This window comes from Schistocerca americana, chromosome 2 (assembly GCF_021461395.2).
Source record: "Schistocerca americana isolate TAMUIC-IGC-003095 chromosome 2, iqSchAmer2.1, whole genome shotgun sequence".
NCBI classification, from domain to species: Eukaryota; Metazoa; Arthropoda; class Insecta; order Orthoptera; family Acrididae; genus Schistocerca; species Schistocerca americana.
This window is the reverse complement of record NC_060120.1, coordinates 997,510,054-997,531,569: the sequence shown is the minus strand read 5'-3', so window position 1 is coordinate 997,531,569 and position 21,516 is coordinate 997,510,054. Positions and strand designations below refer to the sequence as shown.

The 21,516-nt window shown below is 42.8% G+C and overlaps 1 protein-coding gene across 1 annotated transcript in view; it reads right to left on the bottom strand.

Moving 5' to 3' along the window:
* Positions 1-2,478: 2,478 nt before the first annotated feature.
* Positions 2,479-21,516, bottom strand: part of LOC124594597 — a 393,017-nt gene continuing 373,979 nt past the window's right edge. Inside the window, exons 13-14 of the mRNA XM_047132970.1 lie at positions 12,429-12,576; positions 2,479-2,943 (exon numbers count right to left, since the gene is read on the bottom strand). Of these exons, the coding sequence (XP_046988926.1) occupies positions 2,844-2,943; positions 12,429-12,576 (248 nt within the window). The 3' untranslated portion in view covers positions 2,479-2,843. The remainder of the gene's footprint in view (positions 2,944-12,428; positions 12,577-21,516) is intronic.

The window sequence follows — 21,516 nt, the reverse complement described above, 5'->3', positions numbered from 1 at the left end:
TTACCAACAATTAGTTTTATATGATCATTCCACTTCAAATCGTTCCGTACGCATACTCCCAGATATTTTACAGAAGTAACTGCTACCAGTGTTTGTTCCGCTATCATATAATCATACAATAAAGGATCCTTCTTTCTATGTATTCGCAATACATTACATTTGTCTATGTTAAGGGTCAGTTGCCACTCCCTGCACCAAGTGCCTATCCGCTGCAGATCTTCCTGTATTTCGCTACAATTTTCTAATGCAGCAACTTCTCTGTATACTACAGCATCATCCGCGAAAAGCCGCATGGAACTTCCGACACTATCTACTAAGTCATTTATATATATTGTGAAAAGCAATGGTCCCATAACACTCCCCTGTGGCACGCCAGAGGTTACTTTAACGTCTGTAGACGTCTCTCCATTGATAACAGCATGCTGTGTTCTGTTTGCTAAAAACTCTTCAATCCAGCCACACAGCTGGTCTGATATTCCGTAGGCTCTTACTTTGTTTATCAGGCGACAGTGCGGAACTGTATCGAACGCCTTCCGGAAGTCAAGAAAAATAGCATCTACCTGGGAGCCTGTATCTAATATTTTCTGGGTCTCATGAACAAATAAGGCTAACAGCATCAAATTTCTTATAACTGTTACACACGCTGAAAGGAGCACCACTTGAAGTACGTTAGTAAAAAGTGTACGTTGTTACACAGCTAGGGGAAGGGGAGATTGGGGGGGGGGGGTGGAGACCAAGGGCTCTGTAGTAGCAAATAAACAAATTAATGAGGCGTCCAGCGTAGATGTGGTTTGAATGTTCACATCTACTCTGCAGTTGAACCATGTAAATCATTCCTGGGTCTGCATTCTCGCCATGACTAAGGTCCCTTGGCTGTGAAACAATGGGCATAGATCGAATGTCGACTTTGATCAAAAAAATCTCGAAACAGTATTTGGGAAATAATAAAACGTTACTTCGCTTCGAATTCTTGATATGTATGCTTTTCTCTGAGGTCACGAAAACTCCACAAAATATTAATTTACGGGATGACTGAAAAGTCCGTTAACATTTGAAATTGCAGTAATTCGCGGAATTGCGTATGTAAGAAAGTAAAACTTGCCACGCGTGCCTGATATGACAACGGACTTTATTGAAGCAGAAAACGAATGCTAAAGCCGGCCAACAGATAGAGCTGGACAGCAAGACCTCAGTGACACCGCATGAGAATCGTCAGCGTGATGGGTCAGAGGTTTGCTGATATGTTACGGAATCACGTCATCCTCCGCCTGGCTGATAAAGACCTGCTGGAAGGTACCACTTTTATGCAGGAAGGCTCTCCACTCTGTTTTTGCTACACGTGCGAAAAATCTCTTGCGCACATCTTTTGGTGAGGATCGCTTGCTGAGCCGCCACTTCCTCCATGTTTGGTCTCCCAGGTCCCCAGACATCAACCTGTATGATTGTTGGTTGTAGAGTCGCAACTTTCCGCAATGGTCCATTCTCATTGGGGATTATAAAAAAACAAAATCCAACAGAAATTTCTTACAGTACCTAGTGGTATGATGTACACTGCTATTCACGACATTGACTCTCGACTATAGTACTAAGGAACTGTTGATGAGTGACGCCCGACATGTTGACCGTTTGTTATACGAGTAAGGAATGTCTTCTTTACTAAAAATCAGTTGCTGTATTGATTATTCCCTTCGTATCACATGAAGCCCTAACTGTTGGTCGTTTCGTGAACTTTTTTCGTTTCAGTAAAACCCCATGTAATTTTAAGCTTGTGTGTCAAATTTTACCTCTCTACTGAAATTATTTCCTGACGTACTGATCTTAGAAACGTTATTGGATTTTTGGATCACCCTGTGTAATACTATTGCCCCTTGATCCGAACATCTTAAGAATTTCTTACGTTGCATTTTATGAGGTCTATCACCTTTTCTGTCCCATCCAAAGATTTGTATGGTGTGACAAATTATTTCTCCAGTCTTGAGGGTATCCAACTGTCAACAACTACCAAATTTTTATAATACTTTCAGCCAAGTCAATATTAACATCTATGGCCCTGTGGAAAATTCGCCACTTGTTGGCAAAGATGCCAAACGAACATTCTACTACACGCCTTGCTCTAATCAGCCTATAATTAAACACTTTCCTCGAGAATGTGAGTGGTTATGGGACAAAGTAATTAGTGATATGTATGATTTCCTAAATTTCCTGTTTTAAGTGTGATTCTCTTCGCGGTAACACAGTGATCCCTTGTGCTTTATTAGATCTATACTGAATTGTATTGTTCTGATTTCCACCACGCCTGTCATCTAAATACCTTATTTAGCAAAGTTTGCTATCCGCTTGAATGCACTCTTCATTCAGATGAGAGAAATAGACGGCTCTAGAAGGTGATTCGTGATAAGCACTTGGTTGTAAGTAAAAGCCATGTTAAATAAATTTAATTTTATTGAAGTTTAATATGATACAAGTCAGTAGCTCGAACAGTGTGTCCTGATTAAATATCTGACACGAGTTGAAAATGGCTTATCACATGAAGAAAAATGACTTTCTTTATACACGTTACATAGTAGAAGGAATTACATCATATTCACACTTTACATTATGCATACAATGAAAATAAAATGGAAGAAATTATTTTTTGTAGTTTTGACAGTCTTATCGGAGTTGTCACGAACGACTTCGAGGTACAGCCGAAGCCGTTCGCAAAAGTAGACTAGTACAAAGGCAGGTCTCATCAGATTATTGCGAGAGTAAGCGGTTCCATGCTATAAAACTGGCGAGTAGGGCGTAGTTATTGCGAGAAGACGGTTCGGCTGTCGTTGAGCAAGATGTGGCGGTGGGGCCCCCTAGTTGAGCGCGACGTCCCTCTCCAGGATGGACTGGTTGATGGGCTGGTACTCCTTCCCTGACCGCGGCCGCAGCATCGTCGTCGCCTGCCTTCCCAGCCTGCACACCAAAGGGGACAAGCGACACTGTAGTGGTAAATTAATAAACACCAAAGAAATAAAGATGACACTGACATGTAGCAGCAACACATGAATCACACCCGACTTAATAATCCCAATATACTACTGCTCTAAATCAAGTATACCCTCTTTAAAACAAATGCTTGATTATTTTATTTTGTGTTTCACACAGGGTGGTCCTAAACCGTATGTCAAAAATGTAAACGCAGGTGAAGTTGGTCGAATTAAGCAGATTTTGTATAGTAATGTGGGTGCGGTAATGACACATTGCAGCGCTAGCTTGTACAGCAGTATGAATCACAGAAAACTTAAAGCGTGTGTAAAGACATATGACTTCAGAAATTTATTGATAGTATACAAGAAGTGCTCGGAAGAGAGACCACCAACAGCTCTACACGATTCACAGCGGCGGCGCATGGATCGGTGTACATTAGATAAGGCGTCAGGCATGTCGATCACATGTTCAGCAGCAACAGACACGAGGGAAGCTAGATCTTCTTCAGATGTGAAGGGACTCTAGGCTTTTCATATGACCCCATAAGAGAAAAAATCCACGCAGGTTAAATCGGGAGAACGCGGTGGCCAGGGAAATGCACCGCTGGCCGTAGACAGCATCCAGGTGATTCCTGACGTTTCGACTGAAGTGAGCTTGGGCTCCGTCGTGCTGGAACCACATTCGTCTGCGGGCAGCTAGAGGAACATCGCCCAGAAGTTCAGGTAAGACCTCCTGTAGGAAGATGATGTAAGTGTGGCCAGTTACACGACTAGGTAGAACGTACGGTGCTACCAAGTTATCGTGCACAACGAATGCCCAAACATTAATGGGAAACCTTTCTTGGTACGCGTGTGCTGTTGCATCACGAGGGTTACCGTGAGACCATAGGTGAGAATTACGGGTGTTCAACGTACCCGACGGCGCAAAGGTTGCCTCATCAGTAAATAAAACACCTGCATGGAAGTTTCCATTGGATGCAGTCTGCTATAGGTACCAACGGGCAAAGTTTACATTTGGAAGATAATCGTCAGGGGTCATTGCTTGCTCTCGCTGTAAATGATACGGGTTCATGTAAAGTCCTCAAAAAACTTTTGTGGCTCATACACAACGCATGTACTACAGCTTTCGAGTTTGTGGAAGGATTTTCCTCTACTGTGTTTAGTATTCTTTCTTCCACTGCAGCAGTCCTGCGACATCTTTCAATGCCAGTTCCACGCCTGGAACCTAAAACAATCCACTCGTGCGTAACTCCCGATGCAGACGCTCGAATGTTCGGCGATCCGGCTGATTCCCATCCGCGAATCGTTCCCTGTACATCCTTTGAGCATCTAATCCATTTCCTTGTGCAGCCCCTTATAGTAAATGATTGTCGGCCAGCTCTGCATTACTGAAACGATGTATGCTGCTTGAGATCCGTGAAGGAAATGATGAATCCAGCTAGCGAAGCGCCTTCTTACTGCGCAGTCCTCAGCGCTCTCTATCGGCTCATGGCGGCATTATCGCAGACTCATTACTATACGGCTTCTGCATATTTCGCTTATCTGCCGTTACATTTTTGTCATATAGTTTAGGACCACCCTGTATAATAGTTGATATTGACTGAATACGATAAAATATAAGAGATAATAAATACTTATTTCAATAAGAGAAGCTAAGGCAACTGTTTATATAGTACTGCTGGAGATCACGTCGTTGTTGATTTTGGTAAAAGTGGGCAACATTGTTAGCCGTCAAGGTCCGAAGATTAGTGTGCTTTAATCTTTTTCTTCTGAGGATACATTGACTGTATAATAAGAACATAAGCATCAAAGTTAAATATAGCATGTAACAGGTAGAAAAGCACACATTTTTATATGTGATATATTAATACATACATACATCAATTTGTTTGTTGTTTGTTTCTTTCTCCGCGTTGAACTGTCTACCCACTCACATAATTCACTACGTGATGTTTCCTGGGTGGTCGTAACTGCACCGCTAAGTGTACTGCGACAGTCATTATAAACTAACCGTTTAGAATCCATGCGTCCTGACCTGCTACCCAGGTGAAAACAAACATTAATAACTTCCTCCTGCCACACATAGTTGGAGGTACTAACCAACCCAAAAAGATACTAGTCCTAATAGCTATAATATTATTAGTCTGCAAATAAAGTAAATAGTAATAGTACACATTCCTCAGTCGTCAACAAAAATATCCGCCTTTATAGGCGTTACACCCTGCTTATACAAATATAAAGCAGCAACAAAATATCCCAATAATCTCCCTGATGAAGACTGTCCGCAATAGCACCTGAAACATTGGCAATTTTTCTATATATGACACTGTCATACAACCCAAAGGAGTCCACTGAAATCCAAACGATATCGTTTACGATAATCCTGTACAATCGAAGGTATATCTGATAACAAAGCTCATACGTTATGATTCGCCATACACCAGGTTCTTTTCTGTAACGGCCCTATTAGAAATTACTATGCCGACAAAATGAACATGATGGTCGTCACATAGCTTGATGGCTTGATTATGTGTGTGTGTGTGTGTGTGTGTGTGTGTGTGTGTGTGTGTGTGTGTGTTCGTATACTATAAATTACGCGGAGGATAGTTTTCTTGAAATTTAAGCATTTCTAATGAACAAGTAATTAGTTTTGGGCCAGGTTAAATCTGAAGCAGGAAATCATCCTTTGATAATTATTGTGCCATATGTACAAGATCGTTCTGCAGCAATAACTGGTTACGAAAGTAAAGATAGATTTCCTACATGAACACAACAAAATACTGAAACATATAAATACTCATCAAATCTCCACTATAACCCTAGTTCACTACTACAGAGAAATCAGACAGGTAAAAGCCCGGAGGTGGCCTCGGTTAGCATTAATGAATGTATGTGACCAGGTAATTTGCCTCCGGAGCCGAGGTTGATAACGCACGCTAAAGCACTGCTGCTTAACTCTTGTTCGACTCCTGCTGCTAGAATAATTTCTTGTCACGAGGTTTCGACAGTTAAGGTCAGGTTACATCGTCGCACAATGTTCAAAAAAATTTACATCCATCCTGCTTGTTTAAGTCTAAACGTGGTGAAGGAATTGGCACTCCTTATGGAAACACTAAATTCGGTCTTTCCCTTCGTCTTTCTTTTCCGGGGCGAAGATCCGATCTTAGTATGTCACTATTCCGGTGAATGTATGTGGAAATGACTGGTAGATGGGCGTTGGGAACAGATTCTAATACTGGTGAGCATGCAGTTTAACTCTTTCAGGATGTAAAAGACTCACTCTGCAAACGACCTCTCGGCTGTGGTTCAGCCATTAATCCGTGAAATCGTTTGTGACGTGACGTCCATTCCAGGGAAGGATATATCAGAGCGTCTATGACGTTTGGAAAGCAAGAAAGATGGGAATCAGCATGTATTCCAAGAATATCGTCTATGTGGAAACCAACTCGGTCCCTTTGCACACGATACATTCTGAACTAAGAAATAGGGATAACAAGATGCAGTTGGTGTTTTTGGCTCATCAGATAGTTTTTGATGCAGTACGATACTGAGGTATTGTAAAGAAGTACATGGTTAACGATTATTTTAACGATTTACTATTGGATAGAAAATTTATTGATAGGCAGGATGCAGGACGTTTCCTTTGATCGAGAATAACTTATGGGCATTGAAGTAACATGTAGGGCCAGGTAGCAGGACAATTACTATCTTTGTTCTATAAGTGGCAATCAAAAATCTTCCGCTTGACGTCGTTTCTGCAACACAGAGCGACCCCGATGCTCGTATATAAGCAACGAAATGTAGACAATGGATTAGTGTGGCATTCTTGTCTTTACAATGTGCGTGCAGTTAATACGGAAACGTAACTACGGCAAAAGTATTGCCAAACGTATCCGAACGGGATCAACGTATTGTTATTTTTTTCTTGGTACCGAAGGTTAAACGACGGAAGACATCCATTGGCGAATAAAGAATGTGTATGGGCAAAACTGTCGATGTGGAATGGTGCGCCAAGATCCGTGCTGGTTGCGACTCGACACAAGACGTAAAACGTTCATAGAGTGCCCTATTGCAAGAGACGAATATTTGTGGGAGCCACTCAAGTTCTAGCCCTGCAGTCCTGACCTCTTCCCCTGCGATTATCACCCCTTCGGTCCCTTTAAAATGCCCTGAAGGGTCGACAGCTCGTGTCGGACGAGGATGTGCAGCAGACACTTACACATTTCTTCCCGCAGAGGCACACAGTATTTAACAAAACGGATATCTTCAACCTGCTGCGTTTCGAAGTGATTGCCTCAATGCTTACGGCGAGTTTCCCTGATTGGCATACCGATGCTGGACTGTGTGTGGACAAATCTATAGTTGTGTTCACGAAATGTAAAAGTGTGGTATCCTTGAGCTACAGCATTTATGAGAAACTGACGTAACAGAGGTGTGGTTGTATGAAGGGAAATGAACAAATAGGCTCAGTTGTAGGTAAATGAAAAGTCATGCATCGATACAGCTGTTGGGTGACGAAAAGCAGCTCGTTGGTAAAATAATGCTCACTTGTACGGATTCGTACAGGACAGGTCGTACTATCATGGAGGTGTTAATGACCGCAACGTCGTCTGAATAGCGGTGGTGTAAGAAAATTATTGAATAATCTTAACTGTCAGATATCGTGAATCTCCCACCAATCACTTGCGGGAACCTCCATGAACCGGCTTTCCAGAGGAAACTTTGAAAATTCTACCGCATCGTGTCTATCGGTTCTGTGTCGAGCTCGGACATAAGCATACTTGTAATCCTTGCTACCATATTCCTTTCGTGAATGGAACTGGAGGGAAACCTTAATACTGATTCGCAGCATGTAGATCGCCAGAAGCCTTGTCACAGTGGTAACATTGGTTCCCCTCAGAACACCGAAGTTAAGCAATGTCGGGCTTGGCTAGCACTTGGATGGGTGACTGGCAGGATCCACTCAGCGCTGTGGGCAAGCAGCATCCACTCAGCCCCTGCGAGGCCAATTGAGCAGTCAAGTATGACTAGAAGCGGTGGGTCTGATAATGAAAACTGACAGTGACCAGGAGAGCGACGTGCTGTCAACATGCTCATCCATGTTCGCATCCAGTAACACCTATCGTTTGAGGATGACATGGCGGTCGGACAGAGCCATTGTTCGCCGCTGCGCTAGTAGGGGGAGAGTGGTGAGTCCGTTACTCGGGGGGCATTTCTGCCCCAGGAAAGAACCTCGGTACTCATTTTATAGCAGTCGGACTGGAGCTGGGGCCATCCCGGAGGGAGTGGAACAAGGAATAATCCCAAATACTACCTGGGATTGGATCCGAGCCATTAAGGGCCGGAGTCTTAGCACTTTACTCACTAGACCAACACGGCCACAGTCGTCATACACAGAATGATACAATAAAATACCTGTTACTCTTCTCTGGTAGGTGACAATAATTTTGACAATTTCGTGTCTAGTCTCCTGGCTTGAAATTGTGCAGTATTCTGACGAAAATCGGCTGTCTCTTTGACACATGTACACCCTTCCTTAAGGTTCGCCAGTGATTCGGATTCCCTGCGTAGCCCGAGAATCGATTCAGAAGACAGATCAGAGTACATGGACTTCATACTCAAGTAATAGCTTGCTTCCCACGAGTAGCGCCATCAAAACCGCAAGGTGGAGCGGCCTACGAGACTGACTGCAAATACTGCGGTCCATGCTTGCCAGACACACTCTCGCTAGAAATTGAAGCCTTCAGTAGGTGCCATTTATCACCAGAGTTATAACTTTCACTGTATTGCGTTTCTGATACGGATAGCTCCCTGGACAGTGCGTATACGTTTAGGACGAATTTGCTATTCACTAGATTTTGTTTGTCGATAGCTGTTGACCTCGTGAACCCCACTTTGATTGATCTTAGGAACCGGACGTTCGTTCCTCCTGTGTCCGCATACCTCCAATGTTAGTGATCATAAACTACATAGAATAGGATATAAATGGAAATGCCATGTGGTTAGGGCCTCCCGTCGGGTAGACAGTTCGCCTGATGCAAGTCTTTCAAGTTGATGCCACTACGGCGACTTGCGTGTCGATGGGGATGAAATGATGATGATAAGGACAACACAACACCCAGTCCCTGAGCGGAGAAAATCTCTGACTCAGCCTGGAATCGAGCCCGGGCCTTTAGGAATGACATTCCGTCGCGCTGACTACTCAGCTACCAGAGGCGGACGTAGAGTAGGATAAAACGGCTTCAGTACAATAACGCATGTTAAATCAGTACAATTTTTCTGGAGAAGTGACAGTACGTAATCAATGGGAAATGAGTTAATAGCTTTCCCAGAACCTACGGACCTCGTAAATCGTATTCTTTGCTCCGTTCTGTAATTTCGTTAACGGTCAGCAAATGTGTCAACAAATGGGCCAGTTTCATCTGTGCTTTTCTAGAAAGTGAAAGGAACAAGCTGGCCAGTCTCGTATAATTAACTGAACTTCCCTGTTCAGAGATATTAGAAAGTCAAGCAGAGGACTTAAAACTTTCATAATTGGCGCAGATTTCGCATCTCGACAATTTCAAACTACAAAGAACTTTTGATTCATAAGTGGTAACCTTTCTCCTTAAAGGCGCGGCGTGTGCATCATTATGAAGGAGTAGCGACCTGAGGGAAAATAGTAGTGGTATATTGAGAATGTCCATGCCCTCTGAAGATGGATTTTGTAGGCATTTTCTCGCACAAGGCACAAGTCACGTAGCCAGATTGTCTAGTGAATCCATAAATTTCTTGACAGAAACAGTGTCCACTATCCACACTGTGTTGTGATGGGAAATACCTCTTTAAACAAAAGAAGCAGTATGAACCTTGTAGCGCATACCCACGAACCCATGGACCCAAATTGTCAACAAGGCTCTGTGCAAGCTTGTGGTGGCTCCACAGTGGTATGGACTGTGTTTACATGCGAATGGATTCGGTTCTCTGATCCAACGGAATAGATAATAGACTGGAAATAGTTACGTTCGGCTACTTGGAGACCATTGGCAGCCATTCATGGACATCAGGTTGCCAAACAACGATGGAATTTTTATGGATGTCAATGCGTCATGTCACAGGTCTACAATAGTTAGAGACTGGTTAAGGAACATTCTGGTCAGTTGGAGTGAAGGATTTAGCCATCCAGATCGCCCGACATGAGTGCTATCGACTATTTATAGATTATAATCGAGGGCCAGTTTGTCCACAAAATCCTGCACCGGCAACACTTCTGCAATTGTGGGAGGCTATAGAGGCAGCATCGGTCAATACTTCTGCAGGAGACTTCCAAAGACTTTTGAGCCCACACCTTCTCAAGCTGCTGCAATACTCCAGATGAAAGACGGTCCGACGTGATATTAGAATTTATTCCGTCACTTACGTCACCTCAGTGTAGCTGAAACAAAAATTAAAATAGCCAGTGTTTCTATTGGTAAACTACATAGGGTTATGCGGCTCTAAAGAAAAACTTCCAATCACAGCGTAGTGCCAGTTTATAGTTATACAAGACCACCTATGTTTTCAGGTAGTCTTCAGTATGGAAACCTTTCCCTCATTGTGGCTTGCTCAGCATTGTTGCTTCGGAACTACGGATGGACTTAAGAAGGCAAGTTACACGTGTCGTCCAATACGAAGACCATGGCATATTGTCAGAAGAGAGAGCATGTTCCGTGTTTGCTACAGACACAGTTTTGCTGTGATGCAGGTAAAAGGTGCACCACAGTGTGACAGCGAAGCGGCGCGGGAAGCGGAAACGTACTCCATAGTTAAAGTACTAAGGACAGTTATACTCTTGTGACCAAAACACCTAAATTGCAGACCGAGTAAGTGTGAAATTCTGGCGCTGTACAAGGTGTACTAGAAGGAATGGTCAGGATTGAAGTACATGACAAGAACGATCATTCGAAGCAAAACAAGTCCAGCAACCATGAGCTGTAATGTGCATAGCTTAAGAGCTATGAGAATTTGTACTGAAGAAGAGATGCGTTTCACAGCAGTGACGATGTAAAAGTGTTCAAAGCTGTTGAGGTATGGACTTTAGAGACTATGTTCAATAGATAGTTTATTTTACTTTATTTACACCTCATGTTCCGCAGGAAGAAATTGATTAGCAAATCTCCAAGATCATGGAACGCGTCAGTACATGAAATTACAACACGAAAGTAATAACAGATAAAAATAAAATGTTTATGAATCCGAAAGAAGTCAAGCCATATGTTTAAGTAATCGCAATCAACAATACAACAAGAATCAGCTTAATTTTTCAAGGAACTCCTCGACACAACAGGAGTGGCTCATGAGGAAACTCTTCAGTTTCGATTTGAAAGCGCGTGGATTACTGCTAAGATTTTTTAATTCCAGTGGTAGCAGTTTTATATAACAACTATGCTATAGGGTCCAGAAATACGTTTAGACATTTGAGAGATGTTCTCAAAATGGATCAAATGGCTCTGAGCACTATGGGACTTAACTTCTGAGTTCATCAGTCCCCTAGAACTTAGAACTACTTAAACCTAACCAACCTCAGGACACCACACACACACATGCCCGAGGCAGGATTCGAACCTGCGACCGTAGCAGTCGTGCGGAGATGTTCTCACTTCTGCCAATGACAGACCTGATCTTTTCGACAAGGACTTGTATTTCACACCAGCCTAGTGCCTTTCAACATTTAAATAAGGTTTTGTGCTTGGAAATGGCCTAAGGCTGAAATCTGGGTCGTATAACAATAAAATAAAAATTATTGTAGTGAAGCAGCGGCAGCATCATTCACACAACTTGCAACTGAAATCAATAACGCATGTAGTATTTTGGAGGTGGCCTTTACCAAGTGTTGACGGTATACTACAGAGTTGAATGGTTTTCAGAATCTGCTAATTGACACCACAATCTGCATTCAGGATATTGTGTGTGTGTGTGTGTGTGTGTGTGTGTGTGTGTGTGAAAGCAATCGGCATGCGAGTTGTGTTTCCTTACATGATACAGATTTATAGGTAGAAGTTGTTTTTGCAAGGGTGGTAGTCGAGACAAAGCAACAGTGGATATAATATTTCTGTTGCCACCGATGACGCTGCTACATTTCTTCCGAGCAGTTAGCGAAGTGTCCGATATTATCCTGGCGGCTTTGTTGTATTACTGTGACCGGATGCTACATTAACGATGGGTTTTGAACGCATGAAAATTATCTCTCACCTTCAGGCAAAATTTGTCACAAATTTCTTGCGTTTTAATTACTTGTGGGTTGTGTTCCCGAGGCAACGCCAGTGAAGTATACCAGCAGCAGTTGGAGATGCTTGAAACTTACTCCCAGACAATAGGGCACACTTGAACAATTCCCGTTAATGCGGCCCATGGGTTCGACTAATGTATGTGTTGCATCACTGACTCTCGGACAAGCACCCTACTAGTTACTCCATGCTAGTAAGCCAAGTTGCTCTACGCCAACTTCCTTACCTAATGGAGTCCGTGACGTCGGAAGAGCTGTGCGAGGACAAGGAGAGCGTCTCGATGTAGTCAGACATGTCTGAGGTGCCGCTGCTGGTCGAGCGGGAGTCTGGGTACGGGACCACGATGGCGCTGTCTCCACCGGGGCTCTGGAAACCTGCAACACGCGACACATACCAGTCGTGAAAAGTGAGCTGGTGAACCAAGAATCTACACAAAAGAATAGACAGGGTGGTCAAGATGACAGTGGCGCAGAAAATATGTCGTACACCTTAACTTAGGCACCTCAGATCACATCATCCACATCTGGGACAGATAATGTAAATTTTGTTGCCTGTCTTAAGGTGAACAACATATTTTCATTACTCTCTTTTCCATATTTTAGAAAGACATGGTTCATAACACACTTGTACAGCGCCTCATTCTTGATGTATTTCGCGTTAGTAGCGATAACCAGAGGTACCATGACAGCCTTGTGCTTTTCTCTTATGACTTTTAGCGTGTCAGTACTTCCTGGAACAAAATTTAACTCTAGTACCTCTGCAGTGATACCAACCGGTACTCTAAAAATGGACTACGTTATTAGCATCTGCACTTCTTATAGTAAATCTGTTAAGGGGCTCCGGAACGCCCTATACTTGCAATGTTGAAATAACGCCTATAAATTACATCTTTCCTCACAAAGTATTTGAGGTAGGAAGTTGAACTTTTTACAGATTATTTATTGGAATATGGGCAACAACTTAACACAGGGATTTTACAAAATTTTAGTTCAGTTATTAAAGACGATTTTTTTTTCAATTGTAATGAAAATTCACAACATTTTTTTGCAATTTTTTATTTATATATTCAAAAATATACAGTTTTTTGGAAGAAGGCTATGTTAAATTATGCAGAAGGTACTGTGTAACATTTACTGAAAGTTTGAAACAAATATGTTTGGAAGATCCTTAGAAAACATGTAATTAGTATGAGAAAATAAAAGTTTTGGGAATCGAGCGATAAAGATAGGATTAACTTTTTAGTGCATTCCAGGTCCATAGGATGGATTATCTTCATCCTCTGCAAACTCCTCCTCCAGCTTCCTCTTGTTCCTCCTCCTGTTTACTCTTGCTTGTATTTCTAGACTCTTTACAGCCCTGTCTGCAGCCCGAAGGCGTTCCTTGTCTAAAGCAAGCATCGCTCGTTGTTGTGTTCGTAGATATTGCTACCATTTTCTTCAGTTGCAGTTACTGCAACACTGTTCCAAAAGGTGGTCATGTATGAACACTTATCACATTTCAGTTGTATTTCACTAGCAAGTCCTACGTGCTTTATTATGGAGAGTTCCAGACCAACTTCACTACAATGAATACATCTTACACAGTTTGAAAAAATTCCTTTGAGAACCGACGTATCAAATATTTCATTCACATCCGATTCGCCCATAAAACATTCATAGTTTTCACTCATTGAACCAAGCTTCTTCTGTGAAGTATTTTCTTTCCCACTTTGACTGCTATGGGCAGGTGTACTTGAGAGGTTAGGTTCACTCACTTGGTTATCGTCTTTATTGTTTACAGTAATAACACATACCTTTGGCTTTCCAACATTTCTCCTTTTCTTAAAAGCCTTCAGAGGATTTCTAATAACTTTACTTTTAGTCATTATTATACTTCATCAAAACAGAGACTCAAGAAACAGAATTAATTACGAATATTTTCGAGATAACGACAGAGTAAATAAACATGAAACAATCGACAATCACACCAGCGATATATATTGAACCATCACAGGTTAGCCACAACACATACTTTATCTCACATCACTAAAATGTACCTGATGAACACGGACGTTAATAATAACACCATTTGACAGCAGTTTAACAGCGCCACAGTGGGTCACGCCCATGTAGAACACATTTCAAAAAAAATTTAAAAATAGTTGTAGTCTTCGGAATTGAATAACTTATATATCTATTACAAGGTAATAGTCTGCAGATTCAGAAAACGCAAAAAAGTAAAACTTGAACTTTTCATGATTTTGAGCCTTCCCGGAGCCCCTTAAGCGAGAAATACATAGTGTTTGGTACGCGATTGATACGTTTCTTTATACTAACGTAGACAAATCTTATTAATTCACACTTAAAAACACTACAGAACAAAGTTCTAGCACATAAAAACTGAACGAGCCGTGTCGGCGTGACCTGATAAGTGTGATGGCGGATGACTAATCTCAGTCTACATGCTGTCTACAACTACATACCAGAGCATCCGAACGTTCTTACAAAGTGGTTATCACCAGAGCAATTACAACTCTGAAAAACGATCTGTAGCCCAATCCAAAACCAGATGCCCGAGTTTCAACAGTGTCTTGCGGTTATTACGCCAACAGTCTTTACTCGTCGAACTATATTTCATTGGAGCTTCCGGCCCCTGCTTGTTGAGGCTCTCTGGCCTCCAGATGGAGTGATTGGATGAGCCGCCGGCAGCTACGACTATGTTGGATTGCTGGTCCCGCGACCTCTTTGACTAGATAATGTCGACATCTTCCGTGGCAGAACTGATGTCGTTGCCCGTGCCATATACAAAACTATGCCTTTTCCAATTTCTGTCTGAATTTACAGTAATAACCAACGACAGTCGCTTCCTATGAAAATTTTGAACTGATGCGGTTGATGTCATCCGGAGAGTAACCTGGTCGAATACTTCAGAAAATTTCCAAATATTGTGGAAAAATCACACAGAGCTCATTCGTACAAGACACACATTTGGTGGCCGTCTATTGGCCGTAACTGTGGTGCACAAAAGTTGAATGCCCTCCAGTTCACAAGTGCGTAATTTTCTCCGAGTGCATCCTGTATCCATTTGTCTTCAGTCTTTGTTTTTTTTCCGTTTAGGAGTAGATCTTATGGACTGTTGTGCTTTCCGCGTCAGGAATGGGAGAGTTATATATTTTACGTCACCCTTCTGCAAGTTCCTCTGCTGTATACCGTCTTCGATTACATGAGGCCATCTTCTTTTTGTAACACCTCTTCCTCAGCGACATTCTGGATACACCTTCATTATATTTTTGGACGATTGAGATTCCTTTGACACGCCGAAAATTGTCCATATCCGGGGCTTTTCCTATTTTTTCGGCCCTACTTTTAGTGACTGAATAATATGCGCCGTATTTTGAGAATGGTTCAACCACTGCCTCATATCTCTATACTTTTGCGTTCTTTCTTGTTTCACACATCTATTACAGATACTCTGAGATGAAAAGTTGGCACGGGAGAGGAATTTGTGGCGTACCACACCAAGCCAGTAAGAAGACCGAAAAGAGACAGAGAGAGAGAGAGACTTGAAGACAGAGCAAATGCTTACTATGATTTCGTATGATCCGTCCGATACAGCTGTCATCACACATCATGTGATGCCTCTCGCTCTCTGTGAGTATATATATCAAATCATATCCGCTTCCATCTTTTCATTTAAAATCATCTGTACGTCTTCATCCATAAAATTTTCTATATTCCAAATCCTTGAACATCAAGCACTGTGCCCCATTTTCCATGTCCTATGCAATATGTAACATTAATTTCCATTCCTAGCAAGTTATCCGTACCATCAGTGCAGATTCTCAACAGAAGGTCATGATACATATCTTCGTCCTATAGCCTACACCTGATGTTGTAACATTTAAAATATATCCCGTCATTTAAAATTTATCGTCAATACATTACAATGTCAACCAATTCAAAAATAGCTCCTTTATCATGATTTTAAACTCCTTAAGTAATTTTTCTATTGTGCAGGAAAGCTAAATTGAAGCAGTGACGTCATTTTCCTCAATCGTTCCTTCTGCTATATACACGGTTAACACGAATTGAAGAAGAGCATCTTATCATTGAATTTATATTTTATGGATGATAACATGGCCTGTGGCAATAGCTTAGAATCAACAAATTCCAACAGTAGCATGAGCTTGTCCACAAAACTAGATGCATAGCATAGTGTGAGAAACAAAATCTGTTGGATGTTTTCAATTGATATTAATCAACCCCCAATCGAATGGCTATTTCAACCATTCTCCTCCTACCCACTGTGTCACTGTGCTCACTGTTCTCATACGATTCTGAGCCTCTTTACGTTTCTGGAAGCAGTACTTCAGTATTTCACACTAGAGTCAGGCGACAGAGGCTGCCATAGATTCACATATTGACACACTGAAAATAGCTGCTCACTATTAAGGGAAAATTTGTGAGTAGATTTCGATGCACATCGATGAGGATAGTGCCTCGTCGTATATGTCTGATGCAGTAATGTTGTATATGCGTTCAGTCTTCTGTTGTTAAGCAATAAAATTTAAGTTTTTATCATTGAACTAATAAAATATTTGAACATACTCCTCCGTTAGTCCTACATCCGATCATTATTAGGCACTACCGGGGTGACTCTGTCACGTGTCAAGTAGAGGGATAATGTCCAAATTCTCCAGCTAGGATTTGAAAGGTTACAGTGTTACCCGATGCAGAATTATTCGATAGGTCGGTTGCATATTTTACATCCCAAGTGCTGCAGGCGCACATGATGTACAGTGAACTGTAAAATTGAAACTCACCTGGTCACATATGCCACACTTATTAAATTCCCTAGCTATTATGCAGTGGTCGAATGAATTGCTTGGAGCAACTCAACGTTTTGTCCCCATTTTCGGAGCACACTCTAATACCAGTTATTATTGAGCCAGGGTGTGTGTGAATAGCACCTTCATACGAGTTATGATTCCCTTGAATCTGTCCTCGAAACAAAGACGTACAGTAGCTGCAAATAAAACAACATACATCCTACTTAAAGGCAATCTGGAGAGAAACCCCACCTTAAAGTTAGACGTTGTTTCCATTTTAAGAGATACATACATATATTTTTGTGTCATTCAATTCAAAATTCAAATTTCTTACCTCATATTACGAAAAATAGCGAACTACAAAGCGTTTAAAGCATATTACGGTTCCATTATGACAGCCATGGTCAGAATAGCCACAAATGTATGATGCTTTAAATGTCGTAATTAATATCGCATCCAGAAATACACTCCTGGAAATTGAAATAAGAACACCGTGAATTCATTGTCCCAGGAAGGGGAAACTTTATTGACACATTCCTGGGGTCAGACACATCACATGATCACACTGACAGAACCACAGGCACATAGACACCGGCAACAGGGGATGCACAATGTCGGCACTAGTACAGTGTATATCCACCTTTCGCAGCAATGCAGGCTGCTATTCTCCCATGGAGACGATCGTAGAGATGCTGGATGTAGTCCTGTGGAACGGCTTGCCATGCCATTTCCACCTGGCGCCTCAGTTGGACCAGCGTTCGTGCTGGACGTGCAGACCGCGTGAGACGACGCTTCATCCAGTCCCAAACATGCTCAATGGGGGACAGATCCGGAGATCTTGCTGGCCAGGGTAGTTGACTTACACCTTCTAGTGCACGTTGGGTGGCACGGGATACATGCGGACGTGCATTGTCCTGTTGGAACAGCAAGTTCCCTTGCCGGTCTAGGAATGGTAGAACGATGGGTTCGATGACGGTTTGGATGTACCGTGCACTATTCAGTGTCCCCTCGACGATCACCAGTGGTGTACGGCCAGTGTAGGAGATCGCTCCCCACACCATGATGCCGGGTGTTGGCCCTGTGTGCCTCGGTCGTATGCAGTCCTGATTGTGGCGCTCACCTGCACGGCGCCAAACACGCATACGACCATCATTGGCACCAAGGCAGAAGCGACTCTCATCGCTGAAGACGACACGTCTCCATTCGTCCCTCCATTCACGCCTGTCGCGACACCACTGGAGGCGGGCTGCACGATGTTGGGGCGTGAGCGGAAGACGGCCTAACGGTGTGCGGGACCGTAGCCCAGCTTCATGGAGACGGTTGCGAATGGTCCTCGCCGATACCCCAGGAGCAACAGTGTCCCTAATTTGCTGGGAAGTGGCGGTGCGGTCCCCTACGGCACTGCGTAGGATCCTACGGTCTTGGCGTTCATCCGTGCGTCGCTGCGGTGCGGTCCCAGGTCGACGGGCACGTGCACTTTCCGCCGACCACTGGCGACAACATCGATGTACTGTGGAGACCTCACGCCCCACGTGTTGAGCAATTCCGCGGTACGTCTACCCGGCCTCCCGCATGCCCACTATATGCCCTCGCTCAAAGTCCGTCAACTGCACATACGGTTCACGTCCACGCTGTCGCGGCATGCTACCAGTGTTAAAGACTGCGATGGAGCTCCGTATGCCACGGCAAACTGGCTGACACTGACGGCGGCGGTGCACAAATGCTGCGCAGCTAGCGCGATTCGACGGCCAACACCGCGGTTCCTGGTGTGTCCGCTGTGCCGTGCGTGTGATCATTGCTTGTACAGCCCTCTCGCAGTGTCCGGAGCAAGTATGGTGGGTCTGACACACCGGTGTCAATGTGTTCTTTTTTCCATTTCCAGGAGTGTAAATATTGCTCTGGCTGATGGGTGTTTTTAGTAGAACACTTGTTGAAGCACTCGTGGTTTTGTTAGGAATTTTCCCCATACACACCAATGTGAGACATGTAGGAGCTTGTCGGTGGTTGCGCAGAGGTAATCTTAAAACGGTACAACAGTGTATGCGCCAGTACATCCCTGAATGGAAAATTAAAGGATTGCATGGCGAATGGGTTGGTGGCTGTGACGTGGGATGTTCGGCACTGCGACTGCACAGGATTTTCCCGAGCACTCGTGACTGACTGCAACTATATTATATAAACCCCTCCAGAGTGATAAAATATTTTTGAACGAGGCAAAGCCCAAATCCTGTGTATTAACGCAGAAGTAACAGGATTAGGACACGGACGAGCAGTTGTGGACTGGTAGCCACATCTGAACAAACTATGTTTGAATGTGATCAGTATACGGGATTTAGATCTGCTAGTGATCGTGGCACAGTCCGTAAGAAAAGTGGCAGGTGACTGATATTCAAGGGAGTAATATACCCAATGTTAACTAGATGAACATCAACATAAAACAGTTCTCGAACAAGAAAATGAAGCGTGTAGCAGTCAAAATAGACTGTCAAGTTCTAACGACCGCTGGAATATAGAAGTATCACTAAGAGATATGATAAGATCAACAGCAAGATGAGGCCTTTCAAGAGTCTACAAAAGATCTCTGACAAAAGAACTTGTACTGGACGGCAGTTTTGTATGACTGAGGGGATCGTTTCTGACTTCCAGGTTTTTTGGAACATTTCAGGAGAAATGACGTGCCTCCAGATAAGTCCAGGGGGAGGTGGTTTTGGACACTGTCAGAGCAACACTCTCAGGGTGTAGAGCCATCATTGTAATACCAGCAAAGCTTACCTGATGAAATGGTGGTCGTCTCGCACTCAGAGAGAGAAGACTATTTTGCGTCAGACAGACTTCCAGTAGACTGGATAATGTAACACAGGACAGAGTAAATCTTTAGTATTTTGATGATGGTAACATAGCGTATAGTTACAGTGAGTAGTTGTACTTCCATTTTCTTGAATGTTCTGAATATAAATTCCAAGTTTCGAAATACCAGTTGCTGCAAGAATATCTGCTCATAATTCCTATATAATACTAGTATTTAGTTGGGTTGCGATGTTTTTGGGGGGAGAGACCAAATTGCGAGGTCATCGGTCTCATCGGATTAGGGAAGGACGGGGTGGGAAGTCGGCCGTGCCCTTTCAAAGGAACCATCCCGGCATTTGCCTAGAGCGATTTAGGGAAATCACGGAAAACCTAAATCAGGATGGCCGGACGCGGAATTGAACCGTCGTCCTCCCGAATGCGAGTCCAGTGTGCTAGTCACTGCGCACTAGTATTTAGTATTAAGGGGTTAGGTGGTGAGTTCTTAGGATAGATTATTATATCTGTCGTCAGTTTGTTCAACACCGACAAGTAATTGTAGGAATGCATGATTTAATATTTGCGCAATTACAGCTTGTGTAATACAACCGCTTTAGGTAAGATCAGTTTGTTAGCAGCTATAAATAAATAAACAAGTAAAATGTGCTCCACCGATGGAGTCGAAACGTTGCATTTCTCCAAGAACGTCGTCCGACCACGTCACAATAGGAAGAAATATTTTAATACCTGTGCACTAAATTGTTACAGGTTAATCACTGAGACTTTGTGTCCCCTAAAAATGCAACAAAAATTACGTCACGTGTTACTTACTCTATGAATTATATAAAACTGCAAAGCAACAGAATTTAAGCTTAGCGGCAAACAAAACTATGTCTATAGCTTTTCCAGAGGTTCACAACCTTTAAGATGTTAATTCATGTTACAAAACAAACCATAGAACAAGTTATCAACTCCGTAATTTCACGAAGTGGATATAAAAAAATACGATTGAGAGATTCAGTATGATGTGTGGCCCCAGCAAGGAAAAGCTAATAAAAAAATACAGAAGGACACCATATTGAAAATTCGTAGGGTAACTGCAGTTTCCTGTGGACTGTACAGAAGTGAAAACTAGACTATAAGGTCTAGAACACGTAGTTGACTGCAAGTAGTGAAGAAGAGATATCTGAAACAGTTCACGGAGTAAGTATACGAGATAGATTAAAAAAGAGACCATCCGGAAGAAGCAAGGTACTTACACTTTGAATGAAGTACAGAAAAGAAGGGAAAGAACGTGTAGATACAATGGGCGATGAACTTATGAAAGAAAAACTGATATAGTACTTTGCTGAAGGAAGAAAAGACATTGTTCGACGCATTAGAAGATGGGCGGATCAAGATGATACAACGGGCCATCTTCTTTAATCCTCGAGGCAGAAAAGGAAACGATAAAGTAGTGGCTCCATTATAAATACACTGAGCTGACATGGGACACCTCCTAATTACATGTAGGACTTCCTTCTACCATCCGTAGGGCAGCAAATCGACGTCGCATGGACTGAAGAAATCTTTGGAAGTCGCCAGCAAAAGAATTGATCCATGTTGCCTTTATAGTCTCCATAATTGCAGAAGTTTTTTCCGGTGCTGGATTTTGTGCACGAATTGATACTCGATTATGTTGCGTAGATGTTTGACGGGATTCATGTCGGACGATGTTTATGGC